At 39.3% G+C, this 18,683-nt stretch overlaps 1 protein-coding gene across 7 annotated transcripts in view; it reads right to left on the bottom strand.

Annotated features, from left to right (window-relative positions):
- Positions 1-18,683, bottom strand: part of TUT7 (terminal uridylyl transferase 7) — a 64,783-nt gene that overhangs the window by 10,664 nt on the left and 35,436 nt on the right. For 3 of the 7 annotated variants that reach the window (XM_058565492.1, XM_058565490.1, XM_058565491.1), the window contains exons 18-28: positions 14,061-14,164; positions 13,339-13,428; positions 12,818-12,931; positions 12,567-12,644; positions 11,768-11,945; positions 8,990-9,037; positions 8,817-8,908; positions 7,035-7,150; positions 5,530-5,855; positions 3,360-3,436; positions 2,945-3,008 (exon numbers count right to left, since the gene is read on the bottom strand). In XM_058565492.1, the coding sequence (XP_058421475.1) occupies positions 2,945-3,008; positions 3,360-3,436; positions 5,530-5,855; positions 7,035-7,150; positions 8,817-8,908; positions 8,990-9,037; positions 11,768-11,945; positions 12,567-12,644; positions 12,818-12,931; positions 13,339-13,428; positions 14,061-14,164 (1,287 nt within the window). The other 4 variants (XM_058565495.1, XM_058565493.1, XM_058565496.1 and 1 more) reach the window with 4 other exon arrangements.

The following is an 18,683-nucleotide window of genomic DNA, read 5'->3' as shown; positions in this document are numbered from 1 at the left end:
TAGGCTCCATTCTCATTTTGCTTCTATTTGATTTGGGGGGTTTTCCCAGTAGAACTTTCCTTATTTTTAAGTCCATGCCTTCTGCTGAGAGCAATTACAAAGCCGTCCCAGGACACAGCTGCTCTTGCATTTTCTCAGTGATTGAGCCTCCTGCGTCTTTACCTCTCATGGACACCATTCCCCTTTTGGGTAAGGTGGCAATTCTGTGAAGATCGCTGTTTCTCTTTGAATCATCCAACCTCATTCTGCTGACCAACCTCAACCCCCATGCCTTTTAAATTTTAATTGTAAAGAGATTTGATGTCACTTCAAATGTTTTCCCCAATCATTATAAAAAAAAAAACCAACTATAAAATTCACGTATCAAAAAAATCAATGCCTATTTCTATTTAGATTATTTTATATACTTGAGATAATTCATCTTGGTATGGATAGAAATGGAAGTACTTAGGTAACTTAATAATTCCATTTATTTTTCTCTTGTTAACAACATTCAAAGTAGAGACAACCAAACAGTCCTTGCCTGGAGCCTTCTTAGCTCTCCCAGGGTGAGATCTCTGTGCCCTGGCTTATTCTAGACTGGGCTGGTGAAAGCAGGGAAGAACTCTCTAGTGTGGGGTTAGGAGGCAGCAAAGATCTGGGAGCGCTATTCCTCAATAACTGACACCTGATGGTAGAGACAGCCTAGACCAGTCACACTCTGTAACTAACACAGGGATCTCTCCAGTCTAAAAGCAAACAGTGTTTGCATTAGCAATAAGATACAATACATAAAAGCTGAGCATAAAACTGTGGATTGTTTTACATTATATACAAAAATGTTAGGTTACATCAATGACGTTTTAAAATTTAAAAAATTTAACTTTTCCCATAAAGTATACATTAAAAGACTACACACGCTCTATTTGCCCTCCTCTCCCTTAACCTTGCTACTGAAGAAGATGAGAAAGAAATACAGGAGAGAGAGGAGGGAGGGGAAAGGGTAGGGGGAAGCGGGGAGAGGGAGAGTAAAAAAAAGCTGAAAAAGTTACTCAGTATGTTGAAATTACTTTGTTTTTTCTTTTCCCCCTCAATTTTCTCCCTTTCCTTTTAGGACTCAAAAGCACTCTTGAAATACCAGAAAAAGGCCTTCAGAGCCTCCCGGTTTTCCTTTCCTTTTAGCATCTGTCTGTAGGCCTGGGGAACTGGTAGGAATGGGGGCCCTGGCACGTTGTACCCACACCTGAAGCTAGGTTGCCTACAATTCCTCTTCCAGCATTTCTCATCAGAACACAGGTTTTCCTCCTCTCCACTCCAAAGAAATGGCTCTTTGCAAAGTCACCAGTGACTTCTGCGTTGCTAAATGCAATGCTTAATTCTCAGTCTAGGACCACAACAGACCTATGAGCAGCAACTGATAAATGGTCAATCTTCTCTTTGAGGCACGTTCTCTATTTGGATTCTAGGACCCAGCTCTCTTGCTGCTTCTGCTCCCTCACTGATCATTTTTTCCTCAGTCTCCTTTGTTTATTTTCCCTGAGTCTCTAAATGCTTTTCCCTTTTCTAGCTGCATTTACTTCCTAGGCGATCTCACTCAGACCAGGCCTTTGCATACTATCTATACACTGATAATACTCAAATTTTTCTCTAGCCTGCACCTCTGCTCTCAAGGCCAGGCTGGTATATCCATTTGGCTACTTGGCATCTCTACCTGGGTATCTAGCAGGTCTCTTAAACTCACATGTCTAAAACTCAACTCTTTCTCCCTGCAGTCTGCTCTTCCTGAGTCTTCCCCAGCACAGGAAATTCAACCTCCATTCTTCTAGTTGCCCAGGCCAAAAATCGTAGTGTCATCTCTGATTCATTTTCCGTCAGACTTTATCATCCGATCCATCAACGAGTCATGTTGGCACTGCCTTCAAAATATCCAGAGCATGACCAGGCCTCCCTGCCCCCACCGCTTGCACCCATGTCTACGCCGAACCCCTGAACCACTCAGAGCCTGCTCGTTGGTTTGAGTTTCCACTCTCACCTCCTCACAGCAGCCATCATTCAGATAATACCACTGCTTTGCTCAAAACCCTCTAATAGCTGCTCATCTCAGAGAAAAAAATCCCTCTCTACCATCGCTAAAGGTGCTACGTGATCCAGCCCCATCTACCCTGACTCACCTCCTACCACGCTCCCCCTGTTCACTCCACCAAGCAGGGGCGCCGGAGGACAGCATCTGTTTTTAGTTCTGCACTAACAGTCAGTCTAACTCCAATTGCCCCCTGACTTGTCCCTTCCTTTCATTTGATTCTTTGCTTAAATGTTACTTTATCAGAGGCTGCCTCTCTATCCAACATTCTCTTTCCCTTTTCCTGCTTTTGCATTTCTCAGCACCTGCTGCCACATGACATATTTAGATATCTCTTCTGACAAAAATAGAGAGTAAATGAGAGAAGGAGCTTTGCTGGTTCACTGCTGTATCTTTAGTGTTTAGGCCCACAGCCTGCACTTAGCGAGGGGGAGGTTTTAATAAGCATTTGTTGAAGGAATGAATAAATGACATAGCTGAGAGAGACAGTGGAGTTCAGGCCAACAGTACTTTCTTACTTTGGAGCACAGCAAATAATCTCCCTGAGGAGAGTACATTGCTGACAAGATGGTGGCAATTTCAAATCAGAAACAAAAAGCAGGGAAGAGGAACAAATAATTAAAGACTATGGTTCCTAGGGATGGTATAAGAATCACCTAGAACACTTAAAAAACACACAGGCCCAAGGCTAACCACTGAAGAATCTGATTTAGGAAAGGAAGGTGGGGGCAGGGCAACTGTATTTTCAAGGGTTCCCCAAGTGATTCTGATGTCCAATCCCTGTTAAAATTACATATTCAAAGGAAGCATCTCAAAGGGCATGTGGTAAACAAACTATGCAGTAAATAAAACAACACACATTTGTTTTTTTTTAAACCCACATACCTGACTGGGGACTCAAAAATACAGTTGTTTTTTGTTTCTTTTTGTCTTCATGTAAAAGCACTGCCTAAAAAATGAAATAGACTGATTTACAAAATCGAAAGGAAGAGCATCAAAACAGCCTTAAAACTGCAACCATATCCAAGGAGAGCTGAAATTAGGCATGTGGTGGCAGAACTCAGCAAGTTAACTGAAAAGCAAGACACATAGGCAGGAATCCTTAGAGCAGGCCCTGCCATCCACGGAGAGCCAGCGTCACGCGCACACAGCACTGGGCGGAGCGAGGGAGCCAGGAGGGGGAGCCAGCAGGAAGGAGGGCAGGGCCAGGGGCCCGGCACAGAGCTGCTAGCACTCAGTAAGTGTTTGCTGAAGAGACAGGTGAGGCAGCACTTCCTGCTCAGGTCTGAGCTAGGTTTACCTGCACAAATGTGCCAGCTGGTCTCAAAGGACTAGGTGAAGAAGGGGATCCAAACACACAGTCTGATTTAGACACACCTGAGAAAGAAATTAGCATTTTTTCTTCCTACTTGAAACTGAAAGCAGTGGCCCTGTTTTCAAACTTTCACAGAAAGATTTTCTGTTGATATAACAGAAGCTCCACTCAGTATATTGTGTGACAAAATAATAACATATTTGAAGAAAGGAGAGGGAGCAGCATAATTTTTAGACAGGAAGAAGCAGCTGATTACTTTGAATTGCTACTGGAGGAAATTCACCTACTCTAGCCCCACTCCTCCCTTCTTATTTTACTTCCATAATACGATGACTACTTGATTTAATGTGTAACTATTGCATTCTGAAGAAACCAAGACTCTAGGGCTTTCCCTTAGGTGTGATAATACTCCAGACCCGCCCCAGGGTAACCCCTCTCTCTCTGATTTGCTGCCCCCCCAGCCTGCCAGAATCACTGCTCTATTTGGAGCATCACTAGCAGGCAAATTAACTACTAGCTAGAAGGAAGAAATCCATGAAAGCTAGGCAAAGGCAAGGGCATTCCTTCACCACTTGGCTGTACCAGAGAGGAAGACAATGATCATGTGCTTCATGCTAAGTAAACACGGACCTTGAGTTCTTCTGAAGGGTAGCCTACAAAAATAGTTTTTGTAAAGCTTGATTACATCTTATCTATATGTTCAGTTTCCTCATCTGTAAACTGGGGACATCAATAATACCACATAATTGGGGCTGTGGTGAAAATTAGATGAGATTACCCATGTAAAGTACTTGAACTAGTGCCTGATCCATAATAAGTGCTTAATGAATGGAAGCTATTGCTATTATTTTCTTTTAAATATGTTTATCTCTTATAACCATAAAGGAAAATCATTTTATTCTGGTATATGTCCCATGCCAGGACAAGAAAGTTTGAATGTGAATTTGTATGAGTTCCTTAGGAGTAGAGCAAGCTATATCTTCCACAAACATTTAAGTCCTACTTTAAAATAAATAAATAATTTAAAAATATACTTCTTTCCATAAAAAGCGCCTTTAAAAAAAAAAAAGGATAGGTGATCTATAAATTTTCTGTCTTAAAAAAAGAGACACTATTTTGCTGATATAATAAAATGGAAGAGAGGTATCAGTGTTCCAGGAACAATAAACACAGAGTGAGCATTTTAAGGAAACTGTCAGCAGGGCTCACTTTTTTTATGCTGTCCACAAACATATACAATTGAGGATAGGAATAGAGTTACTACTTTAATTAAAAAAAATGACTTCTCAGGGTCTCTTTTCTATGCTAATCAGATTTCACCCACTTTCACAGGTTTGTTCTGAGAAACAAAGTGAGAGCGTATAAACAGATTTGTAAATCTTATCCTACTATACACGCACAAGGTACCCTTCCTCTTAACAGTCAGTTGAAAAGGTGCCCACAAAGGACCCTTCACCCATTTCATAAAAAGGGCCAATTTAGATCCAACAACTCAAAGGGGCAGGATTTATGGATGATTTTCAACTAAAGACTGATAATATATTTTTCCTCATCATAAGAATAATCACGCTCACTGCAGAAAAGTATTTAAATGATAAAATCCAAAGCTAAAGCTAAATCCATCATAACACTCCTCTGCAGTTAGAACCACCATCAACTAACACATTTCCTTCTCATCCTTTTCAGGCATGTGCATGTATATGTGTTTAAACAAACATATACGTGGCTCACTGCACACACAGTGTGGTGTCCTGAGATGCCGTGAGCTACGCACCCCGGCGGGCAGTGCTTCTATTCAGAAGCGCACATGCTGAGCAGCGAAGCTCAAGGTGTAGCTTGTTTTCTGGTCGCCGAGGCTACACATTTTAGGTACTGGGGATGACCAGGTTTTCATCTCCTTGATAATCTTAGGAGAAAAGTCAACCAAATGACTTCCATAAGCCTCTACATAAAACCAGGAATAAGTGTTTAAGACATATAGAGGATCAGAATTAAAGATGGGGGGAAGGGAGACTTCACTTTTTTAAAAACAAAATCTTTTTGAATAAATAGATTCATTAAAGAAATAAATATAACTAAAATAGTGAAGAACTCTAAAAGAGAGATTTCCCTTGAGATGTGAGTGTAGACATCAAGGTGTGACTGGTGAACATACCTGGAGAGCCTTTAAACTGTGGGCATTCCTTTTTAATGTGCCCTTCTCTTCCACAAATAAAACATCGTTTTTCTCTTAACTCTTTGTCATCTTGTCTCTTCCATTTTTCCACTGGTGGCCTGAGAATTTTCTCTCTCCCCAGGTCGACGGCTACCCTCACTGGCTTGGCTTTCTGAGGTGTGCATGGCACGGGCTTATCTTCTTTTGTTGATACCTCCCTCTCTGTGTACTTGTTTTGAATTTCTTTGTCCTCTTTGCTTCTTTTCTCTTTGTTCTCAGGGTATCTTTGGTTCAGGGTATCATCTTGATCTCGCCGTCGCCTCACTCTGTAGAAGAAGATATACTAGTAGGAAAAACCTAAACAGAAACCTAACAAAGTATGAAGACCACTCCAAGTTTAGGATAACTAGAAATATAAGGTATCACAGGGAAACAAACATTTCACAAATTTAAATCCATCTTCTCTATTAAGAGGCAACCTCAGGGCTTAAGGGTGTAGTTTTTCTTTTCTATTTTCAAAATTACTCCGGTGCTGTAAAACCAGTTTTAGGAATTAGTGGAACTGCTTAGTTCAATAGCTACTTTGATACTGAGGCAATGAAACTCAAATTTCCTTGGGGGGATTTCTTGAACCTTTCTGGCCCATTAGCCTTCTTTACTAGGCACTGCAAATTCGAGATGTGAAACTTTAAGTTTACAAGTGAATAATGGTTATAAGGAGATTTATGTTCTTAAAATGTTAAAATCACTTCTTCCTTGCCCAACATGATCAGTGACTATTATTTGAATAAAAAACAAAAAAACTACTAAGCGCCTGAAATTCCAGATGGTGACTTATTTTAAGTAGCGTGTTTTTAAATGAGAATATTATTGTCCAGTTAAAAACACCAATACTACCCAAAACAACAATATGTCCCAAGCAAGCAACCAAAAACACCCCCCGCCCCACCCGCAATCATCACCAGAAGAAAGCATGGTGACGAAGCCGAGTGGGTCACCACAGCAATTATTAAGGGTTAAACTGCAACCAAGTGAAGGGTTCTGTAGTCCAGTACATGGTCGGTGAGTCTAAATCCCGACATGGCAGACCCCAGTTATTGTACACTAGAAGTGTAACTGAGATCCTGAAGGAACCCATTGTACTTGTCATTAACTGAAATGACTTTCAACTTCTCACTGCTGTAAAAGGGGAGAATTTTAGTTGCCTCTTTTCTTCCTCCATCCTGGTTGGAGAGGTTGATGACCAAGTGATTGAGTAATGATTAGGGCCATGACCAAAATCAGGAAAGGGGGCCAGGCCCAGAATACTGTCACCTATGTCAATCCTAGTCACCTGCACTTAAAGCCACATTTTAAATAACTTCATTCTCATTGTAAAAAATCTTAAATTTATCTAACTGCTGGATTTCATACAAGTTTATTTTCTGTTACAATAGAACCTCATTTAAAAACTGGTTACAATAAGAAAATAAAAACAAAACCATCCCTTTCGAACATTTACTTACTTTCTCCTCATAGGACAGTCCTTCATGAAGTGTCCAATTTTCCCACAAATTCGGCAACATCTGTCATTTGGGGCCAGCTCTCCTTCAGTTAGCACATCTGGATCAAAAAAGTACTCCTAGCAGAACATAAATATATACAAATCTGAACTATTAACAGGAGAGCGAAACACAAAAGCTAACCAGCTATCAATCAGGGATCTTACATGTCAACACTGGCATTTCATTATTTTAATAATTATTATTTATACTGTTTAATTCCAAAATCTAAAACCATTAAGAAGTCTAATTGAGGATAGTTTTACCTAAATTTGTTTTTTATTTCTTTTCATCATACAGAACACTGTTTAACCCTAACCATAAAGGTAGCTTTTTCTTAAAGCAGACTTCTAAATAAGAGCACCACACATCCCTGTGAGTCAGCTTCCCCAGGACTTGAGGGGAGCTGAGGCCAGGTACGAAGACTTTGTTTTCTCATAAAACGAAAAGGCTAAAACCCAATGAGTTGACGAACATGATTTGCATTACACAGATTATAAAGAAAGAGAAAGAAGCTATGTGTTGTTGCTTTGTTTTGTTGCAGTTTCTGAGTGAAAAATATCAAAAGAAAGAAAGACAATGGTCTGGACTCGAGCTTCTTTGCTACTGAAATTAAGGTGGGGAGCAGCAACACTGGCATCACCTGGGAGCTTATGGGAAATGTAGAGTCTTGGGCCCCACCCCAGACCTCCTGAATCAGAATCTGCATGTTAATAAGACCCCAGGTGATCTGTTTGAACAAGCTTCAGAAGCATTAGTGCAGAAGACGGCCACAGCAATATCTGGCAAAAACTAGAAGTACAGAGATAGTCAAATGCTGACTGTGCCTTTACACCCACACACGTGAGGTTCATTTAAAAACTCTTTACTAAGAAAACTAACGCAAGAAAAAATAACTTTATTCTTAACATAATACCCTCTAGTTCCTAAGCCCCTTTTCTCTCACTGAAATGAAATTTTATAACGCAATTTTGTTTTGTTTTTAAAGAGTGTTGTTCCATAAAACCTGAGTATGGGGTTATATGAGAACAGGCAGTTCTCTATCACAGGCAGTACTGTGTCTCTCCCAGTCGCATTAAGGGATTTATTACTCTTTGCAAGCAGACTTAAAAATCTAGACTTCACATGAGGAGCTTGGAGGATGTCCTTAGATGTGTGCAAATTGAGCTTGGCAGAGGCTGGCATGGAGCTGATGCTGGCAGAACAGCAATGCCACCTATGGTGTTACCAAGGAAAAGCAACAACAAAATTATTAATTTTCCCATCCAAACTCCATTTCTGGCTATTTCTCCCTGTTCTCCTGATAAGTGGCCTCAAAACAGGGATGTTTCAAAAAAGGTTTTTAGGAATTACTTTGTATTGCAATCATTTATCTTGGCTAGCCTCTCCAGACTTTCAGAGTATTTAAGTTATTACTGAAGTAATGTGTACAAATTAGGCGCTTAATAAAGGCTTTTAGAATTGGTTTTTTGGTATTTCCAACAGACACTTACCTTTATTTTTGGTGAGGAAGATTAGCCCTGAGCTAACATCTGTTGCCAATCCTCCTCTTTTTGCTGAGGAAGACTGGCCCTGGACTAATATCCGTGCCCATCTTCCTCTACTTTGTATGTGGGACACCGCCAAGGCATGGCTTGATAAGCGGTGCGTAGGTCCGCACCTGGGATCTGAACCTGCGAACCCTGGGCTGCTGAAGTGGAGTGTGCAAACTTAACCACTACACCACTGGGCTGGCCCGACACTTACCATTTTTGAGGGGTAATCCTTCGGAAATCCTTTGACTGGAATACCAAATACTCTTCTACCATTAATAAATGCTTTCATTATAAAATTTGTCACTAAGAAGAAAAGAGTAAGTGCTCAATTAGATGGATTAAAAGGAAGAGATTGCATTAATATTTACAAACAAAGTAACTTACTTTTCCTTGATAATCCAGCTCCAAGATTATGATTCAAATCAAAGGGATCTAAGTAAAGAAAATTAATGAGAACAAAAAAGATAATCAAATAGGAAATGCCACTATGCATACATTAAGTGAGGTCTATACAATGAGAAGCAAGTGTTACATACTTCATCAAAAAGTATTAAAAGACTACAAGTTTCAACTCTGTAATACAGCTAAGTAGTATACATTCCTAAACATAAGGCAAGTTTTTTCCCAAAAGTGACCATCAGAAAAGAGGGTGTTGCCTTACATTTGAATCCATATAGAGTCCTTCATATTATGAGGAGTTGCTCCATTGTGAACAATAAAATACTGTTTGGAGAAGACTTATTGGTCTGATATTACCTAATGATGCTAGTTTTGGAGGCACATAGAGGTCACAAATATATTTAAAACGTTTCAGCACTAAAAGTTCCAGCTAACTAACAATCTTTTAAAGATCACTTTAGAAAATAATTCATCATGGAGATCATAAAACACACTTATAAGATAAATTAAAACACACACAGACACACACACCTGTCCCAGTGGCATGCCAATAGCTACTTGGATCTTAATTTCCAATAAAAGTTTCATATAAAGGACTCCCATATGATGATCTTAAATGGCTGCAACTCAAACATCTGAGGTAGGTGTTCTGGGATATTATTTGTTAGATGACCCAGAAAGTGGTAGGAATGATGAAAAAAGTGCTGATGCCAAAGATGTATGTGATATCTGAATAAATTGGTTCATGAAATAAATGGAAGTAAAGTACTATTTCTAAATCAAAACACAAATACTATTTTACATACATTACTTAAATATGCACACATAATTTAAACATTATGTGTAGACATTTAATTATTTCTGATAAATGCCTAAAAACATATTCAAGAAAGCAAAGGCAAAAAAACCCCAAAACCTTTTTTGGGGAGTATCTCATTAAGAAAATGGAGGCTCATATGTATACAGTATATACAAAAGGAGTAAAGAACTTCCTGTTGTCTGTTAAGCTTCTAACGTACAATAACTGAGGTACACCATTTGGGAGACAGACTCACTAACAGTTTACTGGAGTGTAGGACCCTTCACTCAGTTTAACCTTACACTAAGAACTGCTATGACTTCGAAGGTTACCTTCCTAGTAAGACTGGTCATGTTTTCTCCTGGTGATCTTTATGTGTGTGTGTTTGGAAGTATTTTTGGTTGTTTGCTGGGTATAGCAGAGATACTACAATGTTAGCTACTGTACAGTTACAAACACTACTACTACAACCATCACTGCAATTTCTCAATTCTAGAATAGCTGCTTAGAAGTCTTCTTTCTGATTTAGCCTATTACTAATGGCTCATCTGAAAGTAATGTAAAAATTAAAAGCAAAAGACAATGAGGCTTCAAAAATCAAAAACAAAATATTAGTAACTGGCAGATCATAAGAACCTACTGTCACAATGGAAAGGTTTAAGACAAAGTTCTGTTTTTGACATATGAGATCCTAAAAAGTTAGAAGCCTTTCTATAACCCATTGTGATCTGAATTTAATTTTACACATGTTCACAGTATTTTAATACTGCCAATAGGCAGAAGTAATGATGAAAGTATAACCTAAAGTAACACACGTTAAGGTGATATGAGTATATTAAAAAAGTAAAACAATAAAAAAAAGATTAGATGGGGCCGGCCCAGTGGCGCAGCGGTTAAGTGCGCATTCTCTGCTTTGACGGCCCGAGGGTTTGCAGGTTCAGATCCCGGGCGCGCACCGACGCACCGTTTGACAAGCCATGCTGTGGCGGCATCCTATATAAAGTACAGGAAGATGGGCACGGATGTTAGCCCAGGGCCAGTCTTATTCAGCAAAAAGATGACTGGCAACAGATGTTAGCTCAGCGCTAATCTTTGTCACAAAAAAACACACATTAGAATCAACAAAATATTTCTTAAGCCATTTCTCAGTGCATTTTTAAGCATTTAAACTCCGTTTTGTCTTTAAAAGTAAAATCTCACAAACTGGAAATAAACAATCAACTACAAACATAAATGGCCCGTGGATCCTTGCATTCAATGGAAAAAAAGGCTTCAGCATGAGCAAAATAAACGTCAAAATTTATATATAATTACTTATAGGTAAACTCCTCCACCAATAAAAAGCAAACAAGGATCTTGAAAATTCACTCTTAGTGGCACTCTTCAAACCCTGCATTAGGAAGTTTGTAAAAGTCCCACTATTTTGAAGCTGGCATATCTCTATTGCAACCTTACCCTCCAGTGCATGTTCAACAAAGGTAAAGATCTGTCGTGGTGCACAAAGACTTGTGGATTTGTGAGAAGCCCCACAGGAGGGCATGGGTCATTTAAGAATAAATCTTCAGGGCCAGCCCCGTGGCTTAGCGGTTAAGTGCGCGCGCTCCGCTGCTGGTGGCCCGGGTTTGGATCTCGGGCGCGCACTGACGTACCGCTTCTCCGGCCATGCTGGGGCCGCGTCCCACATACAGCAACTAGAAGGATGTGCAACTATGACATACAACTATCTACTGGGGCTTTGGGGGAAAAATAAATAAAATTATAAAAAAAAAAAAAAAAGAATAAATCTTCAGGCTGGAAACAGACAAGTCTGCCTGCTGTGAACAGTAATGGGATGGCTGCGCTCGCACATCCCAATCGGTGGTTCATGGCTGCTCTGGAAGAGCGCTCTGTCAGGATGAAGAAGAATGCCCTCATAGTTCAAACTCTACGATCTATTCAATTTTAAGATTGACTTTTATTTGTACCTTCAATAACAATGTATTTTGAAGTCCACTGTTTCTTAAAAGTTGTAAGCAGACTTTTTCTCCTGATGCTAATAACATGTTCTTTAAAATCAAATTCCTCTGTGTAGAAACGAAGAAGTCCCAACCATAGCTGCCCAACAGATTCTGTATTTTTTCCATAGTCTGGCCAATAGGTGGGCTAGAAATAGAAGGGAACAAGTGATATCATGCTATCTATTAAAGTGTTAATATCAACAGTCATTTGTATCTTAGGGAGTAAATTTGGACTTAATTTTAATTAACCAGAGTTTAAATACATAAAAATATAATTATATAACTTTTCTTTCACATTTTAAAATATCATTTACATGAGTTTATTAATCTCTACTTTATGACCTACAGATAGAGAGAGCTGAGGGTTTTAACTGTCAAACTTCAGAATGCATGTTTGTGGAAGAATCTGGAAATAAATTTTAAGAGCCTTGGTGACAACTGGGTTATTAGGTCTCTGTAACTTAAAGTCTTTCCAAACTCTCTGTAGAAAACCACAGAGCAAATATTTGTTCATTTGGAATAAAGTTACCTAACCATTTGGAATTTTAGGCATTAAAGAAATTTTGGACATAGTCCCTAGAAACTCACCTGGCTTAATAAAAATGTTTTCAACTTCAAAAAAAATCTGTATATGCTAGTTTTTTACTATCATAATATAAATAAATATAATAAGTGATAACACAGTCGTTGACCATCTGCACTACAGCACAGTATAGCTAACTTTTAGTCAAGGATGTAAAATAATTTTTATTCTTAAAATACGTACCAGTTCATCTATTTGATCAAAAAAATAAATATTCCAGCCATCAACAAATATTTCAGGTTTCTTTTCACCTTTGTATATCTGAAATTAATTTTTAAACTATTAGTATGGATTACAACTTAATGCATTGATACAAAAACTTATAGGAAAATAGTTAAAACTTTAACTACAGAATCACAGAATTTTAGAGAAGGAAGAGGGCTCAAAGATCACCTAGCTATACAGATGAGAAATACAATTTCTTTTACTAATACCTCTTGAAGAACAGGAATGACTGGCGGATTCCTCTGCTGGAGAAAATATAGCACCATAAGCGTGTATGCATAGGACGATAAGCTGCCTCTCGATGCATCACCAATATCGCACATCTGGAGAGAGGGAACGAAGAACAAGGGAAAGATCAACAACATTTTCTGCTAAGTTTGCAGCTATTCTATTATCACTAAAAGTAAGGTGCTTCTTTGGGCCCCAATATAAAAATTACATTTTCAAATGCTGAAATATACCAACAAAACGAACCAAAAGAACATCAAAAACAAAACAAAACAAAACACCCCAACAAAGCAGGGGAACTATTAGCCACAAGCAAAATCAGATTATCATGTAAATTTTAAGACCACAAAATTTCAGCTTGCTGAGTAGGGCTTCCCAAACAGTTAAAGAAAGCATTTGACATGGCTGTGGTTCTTTAAAGAATACAGAGTAATGTTCTCAACAAAGTTTGAAGATGCAATGAAATTTCCTGATAAATCACAACAGGAAGCTTTGTACTCACCTTTGTAAAAACTTTCATGGTATAGCACAAATATTTCACTCTGGGATCAATGGCTGAATAAGCAGATAAGAGCCTTGTGTTATGAAGGGCCTGTTAAAAGGAAAATTAAGCTATAAGGCTATCAGAAGAAAAGTTTTAAGCTGGAATGTTCTGAAAAGGTTTACACTGTAATTCATTTTAGGATGAAGACATCTAAACTGAAACTAATAGTTCCTTCCCCAAGTCAAGCTTCATTAACTTACTAGATAATAAAGAATTATAAGTGACTGATCTCATGACTTCCATTATGTTAATATGTCCTTGGTCTGAACATTCCTAGAAAATAAGAGCTATTAAAATAATCAGTTCCCTTTAAGCAGCTGCAAGATTCCACCACCCTGCCCTGACATTATTTAAATTAAATGCCCTTAGGGGCCAGAGAAGTCCCATAAAGCCCTGAGGCAAACCAAGAGTGAGTCACTCCAAAATTAAAACAAAGTTCCCTCCAAACAAAAAGCACCTGTCACTCTGAACTCATGTTAAACGAATACTAATATTAACTTAGTTCTCTGTTACACCCCCAGCCTCAGAACACTGCCTGGCATGTAGCAAACACTCATAAATGACAATTGAAAGAATGAATAAGATGAAATGAATGGCTTAATTTTACTTGAGATTTTGTAAATTAAGAGACATTCATTCCCCTTAATCTCCCTAAAGAAAAAGCCTAGAGAAAATCTTACCAATGTGTTATACAAACTGATATCCACTTCCAGACCACTTCTCAAATGGAAGAACTTTACAATTGGCACCTTTGCTGTTGTAATCGGCAAGATGTTTCTCAGACCTAGGTTGGGAAGTAATATAGTATCATTAAATACAGCAGTTGGGGCTATAAATTGCTCTTACATTAACATTCCAATATAAAATGATGTAAACCTAACTTTGGCTTGTTTCACTGTAGTCACTAGGACTAGTCAAAGATTCTCTGTTAATTAACAAATATCTGGCAAGACTCTTGTGGCAAAGTTTACGTTTGTTAAACACACTGATATCTGAAGTACAAGAATCAACAAGCCAGCCACTGTCCTCCACGAACTCACTGGATCATGGGCATGTGTGCAGGGCTGTTAGGGTTTGATAAACAGCAAAACAAAGGAAACTACTACAGAGTCTGGACTACGTAGGCCCTACCTATTCTCTCCATATGATTGTATCTAATATGGAGCAAAGCCTATGGTGCAATCATCTGAATCCTCATGGCAAAAGTTACTCATCATGGAGCTAGAAGTTATGACAGTAAAAAAAAAAAAGAGATCAGCTTCAGTATGAGAGGAGAAAATTGCCTGAGCTGGGCTTTGAAAAAGAACAGGCAAAAAGAGAGGAGGCTGAGGGGATTTACCAGGCAAGGAAAAATGCACATGGAAAGGGTAGATGCCTGAAACAGAATGGCATGTTCAAAGAACTTCCATGAAATTGTGCAGGCTGCAGAGTGGACTTGAGGGAAAGGAATAACGAGAAATAGAAGATGGGGTAGAAACTGGGAAGAGCCCAATTACAGAACATATATATCCTGCTAAGAATTATCCTTAGAGGCAAAGAGAAGCCAGAGGACTGGTATAAGTCGGGAGGAATCACTCACCACTTCCATTTAGACAATGCCCCTGAAAATGGATAGACTGAGGTACCTGGAATAGAGGCAGGGTGACCACTATGAAAAACAATCTGGGCCTGAACTCTCATGGTGGCATGGGGATGCAGAGAAGCAACAAGACATGTTTGAGAGCATCTGTAACTGGATGGGTTGGGGAAGTAGAGGCAGGGGTGATAAGGGAGAAGGAGTGCTCTAACAGTAAGAGCTACTGTTCCCCGAGTACCTAGAATCCTTTACAAACATTACCTCCTAAGACTAGTCACCCTCACCTAACAGATGAGGAAACAGAAACCCAGAGAAATGAATTTGCTTTGGAATATGCAGCTGGTAAATCGTGGAGCTGTGATTCCAATCTAGGTATGACTGGCTCTAAACTTCTACTGAAGCTGGTCTAGGACAGGCTAATTATCACTTCTTCCATTTTGGTGATTCCAAGGATGGCAATGTCAACAACCAAGAAAGAGGATTCAGAGGAAGAGTAGGTAGTGGTGGTTGTAGCAGAAGGGAGGCAGTAAAGAGAAAGATAAGTTCTTCTGAGAGTTAAGTGGTGATATCTAGAGGTAAGATACATAGTGATCCAGAACTCATGAAAAAAGTATGTAGATGATAGTAGAAATTTCAGCAGAAAACGTCTGTGTGGGAGAGAGAAAGTCTAACTTACACTTCTGGGGAGGAGGGGCAAAGAAGCTCATTTTTACTGAATACTTAGCATTTGCTACACCCTGTACTTTAATGTATTACCTTTCTCAATCTTAAGTGCTATTATTGTTATTCCCACTTTATAGATGAAGAACTGAGTGCTTATAATGAGGTTGAGTGACTTAGTGGGATCACACAGCCAACAAGCAGGGAGCCAAGATTTAAAACCAGAGTCTGATTCCAGAACCCCTATTGACTACTTTGCTATATTGCCTCTAAATTAGATAGCTTTTTTCTCCATCTCCTTCCCATTCTGGAATTTGACACTGTTAACCATTTTGACATTTATAAGTCTGTCCTCTAGGATTTATTAACAGCACATCATCCTGGTTCTTGTTTTATCATTCCAATGGCTCCTTTTTCAGTGTCCTTTCTTAATTTCTACCCACAGAAATTAAGGCTTAGTCCTCAACTTCTCTCAAATGATCCCTTAGAATTCTGTTTTATTCTTGGCGTCTCTCTCCCTCTCTTCAAGGCTTTCAAGGCAAAACTGTTTTATCTTGTTATTCAATCCTGACAGACAACTCCATATTTCTAATTGCTTGCTGGACTATTAACTGTTGGAGATTACACCTTCCTAGCAAACTAAACACCCCCACACTGGTGTTCTCTGCAAACATCCCCATTTCTCAAGTACCCAGCCATCAGCCTGAACCCTTATTTCCTACTTATAGGTACCAAATCTAGGAAATTTCCCTCTTCCTTTTAGGACCACTGGCACCTGGTTAAGGTCCTTCTACCCTGGCATTTAGATTATACCGTCCCTAAGAGACTATACTAGCCACCCAAAAAGCTTAAGTTTTGCTTTTATTGAGTTCCTCCTCTCCTGAAGAAACTTCAGTGGCTTTGAACATCTAGACTTCACCTTATCTCCTAATAGTTTCCACTTGAAACTCCTCTCTAAATGTACCAATCTTCTCACTATCCTCCAAAATATACTACAGTAATTCTCACGTTCACGTCCATGCACTCTTAGGAATGACTTCTCTTCCTATTCTTTTTTTTTTTTTCCCCCCCAAAGCCCCAGTAGATAGTTGTAGGTCATAGTTGCACAGCCTTCTAGTTGCTGTATGTGGGACGCGGCCTCAGCATGGCCGGGGAAGCGGTGCGTCGTGCGTGCCCGGGATCCGAACCCGGGCCGCCAGCAGCGGAGCGCACGCACTTAACCACTAAGCCACGGGGCCGGCCCTCTTCCTATTCTTTTCAAATCGTATTTATCATCACCTGAGATTAGACAAGCCCATCTCTTCCATCAACCTCCTCTATCCAACTCTTTCCCAGAATCTCTCTCTCCTCAGAAGTTACTGAATACTTATTAGAGTCTCAGACTTGTTTTGATAAATGAATACTACCTTACAGTGCAGTCTGGGACTATCTTACCTTTTTCAAGATCTGAAAGCTGTCCAAGGAAAGACTCGCAGAGACCTGCTTATTTTCCCACCATCCCCAAGTGCCTAATACCGTGCTGAGCACAGAGGAGGCACCCAATTAAATGCCTGGGGAAGACTGCTTTTATTTATTTATTTTTTGTGAGGAAGATCAGCCCTGAGCTAACATCCATGCCAATCCTCCTCTTTTTGCTGAGGAAGACTGGTCCTGAGCTAACATCTGTGCTCAACTTCCTCTGCTTTATGTGGGACACTGCCACAGCATGGCCTGACAAGCGGTGCATTGGTGCGCGCCCGGGATCCGAACCCAGGCTGCCAGCAGCGGAGCGGGCGCACTTAACTGCTACGCTACGGGGCCGGCCCCCGGAAGACTGCTTTTAAAGATGTTAAGTTTTAATTATAGCCCTCTTGCTATTATCAAATTCTTGTTCCATGTAATCTGCATTCTATTGTTATTATCTGCGTGTATACGTCATATCTAGTCTAAAAATGACCTATTTTAACATGGCTCATTCTTAGGAAATATACACTGCAGTATTTCAGGGAAAGGGACATGATGTCTGCAGTTTAATGGCACAGAAAAAAATTGTGAGCAAGCAAGAGAATGATAAATCAAATGTGGTAAAATGTTAACAACTAGTGGATCTGAATGAAGGATATATACAGAGATCTTTATACAATTTTTGTTGCTTTCCTTTAAATTTGAAATTATTTCAAAATAAAAAGTCAAAATCTAACTCAGTACTAAATAATTAATAGTTGTGGGAACTTAGCAATTTAGTCTCTTTGCACAATCTTCAACAAAAAATTAAAAAGCACATGATCTTTAGAGGTAAAATTCCCAAGTGAGGGGAATGCCTATTCCATGACCAAAAATAATTATATCAATGTATATTAAAAACAACAAAAAAACTGATGCTCTAGGTAAGTTTCAGTGGGAATAAACCCCAATTAAGTTTTTTTCCTTGTTTTTTAAATAACATGGTATCCTCTTTACTCAAACACTTGGAAATAAAAAATACAAAAAATGGGGGCACTCAAGGTGTATATTTGTGTGTGTCTATGTGTGTGTATGCCCATGCTGTGAATTTTAGTCTACTCATGACTGAGACATAAGAAAGTTTTTCATGGATAGACCACGAATTTTAAGTTCCACGAGGACATGGACTGTATCTTGTTCACCTTCATTCCCAGCTCTTAGCACAGAAATTTGATGAACCACTTTTTAAAAGATTCTCACTGTTAAGAGCATCCATAGCTGTCCCTGACAGCAAAGAATTTGTTAATGGCATTTCAGCTCTGTGCACAATTTACAGAATCCATATATTTTACAGCTGTAAATTTAGAAATTACCCAGTTCAGTTTCCTCAATTTACTGATGAGAGAAGAGAGATCAAGTGAGGTTAAATGACTTGTTCAGGGTCACACACTGTTGCTGAGCAGCACACCTGCAAATACAATCCACAACCCCAGTCCAGTGCCTCCATTGTACTTCACACCACTGTTAGCAACCCCTACACTGTGATTTATACAATGTCAATAAGGCAAAATGATTTCCAAAATGTCTTGCCTGTTTGGTATATGCTTTGTCTTGAAATAAAACTGAGATAGGCAACAATAGGCTC

Source organism: Diceros bicornis, chromosome 22 (assembly GCF_020826845.1).
Source record: "Diceros bicornis minor isolate mBicDic1 chromosome 22, mDicBic1.mat.cur, whole genome shotgun sequence".
NCBI classification, from domain to species: domain Eukaryota; kingdom Metazoa; phylum Chordata; class Mammalia; order Perissodactyla; family Rhinocerotidae; genus Diceros; species Diceros bicornis.
Note: the sequence above shows the minus strand (reverse complement) of the source record. Positions and strands in the feature narration are given on the sequence as shown.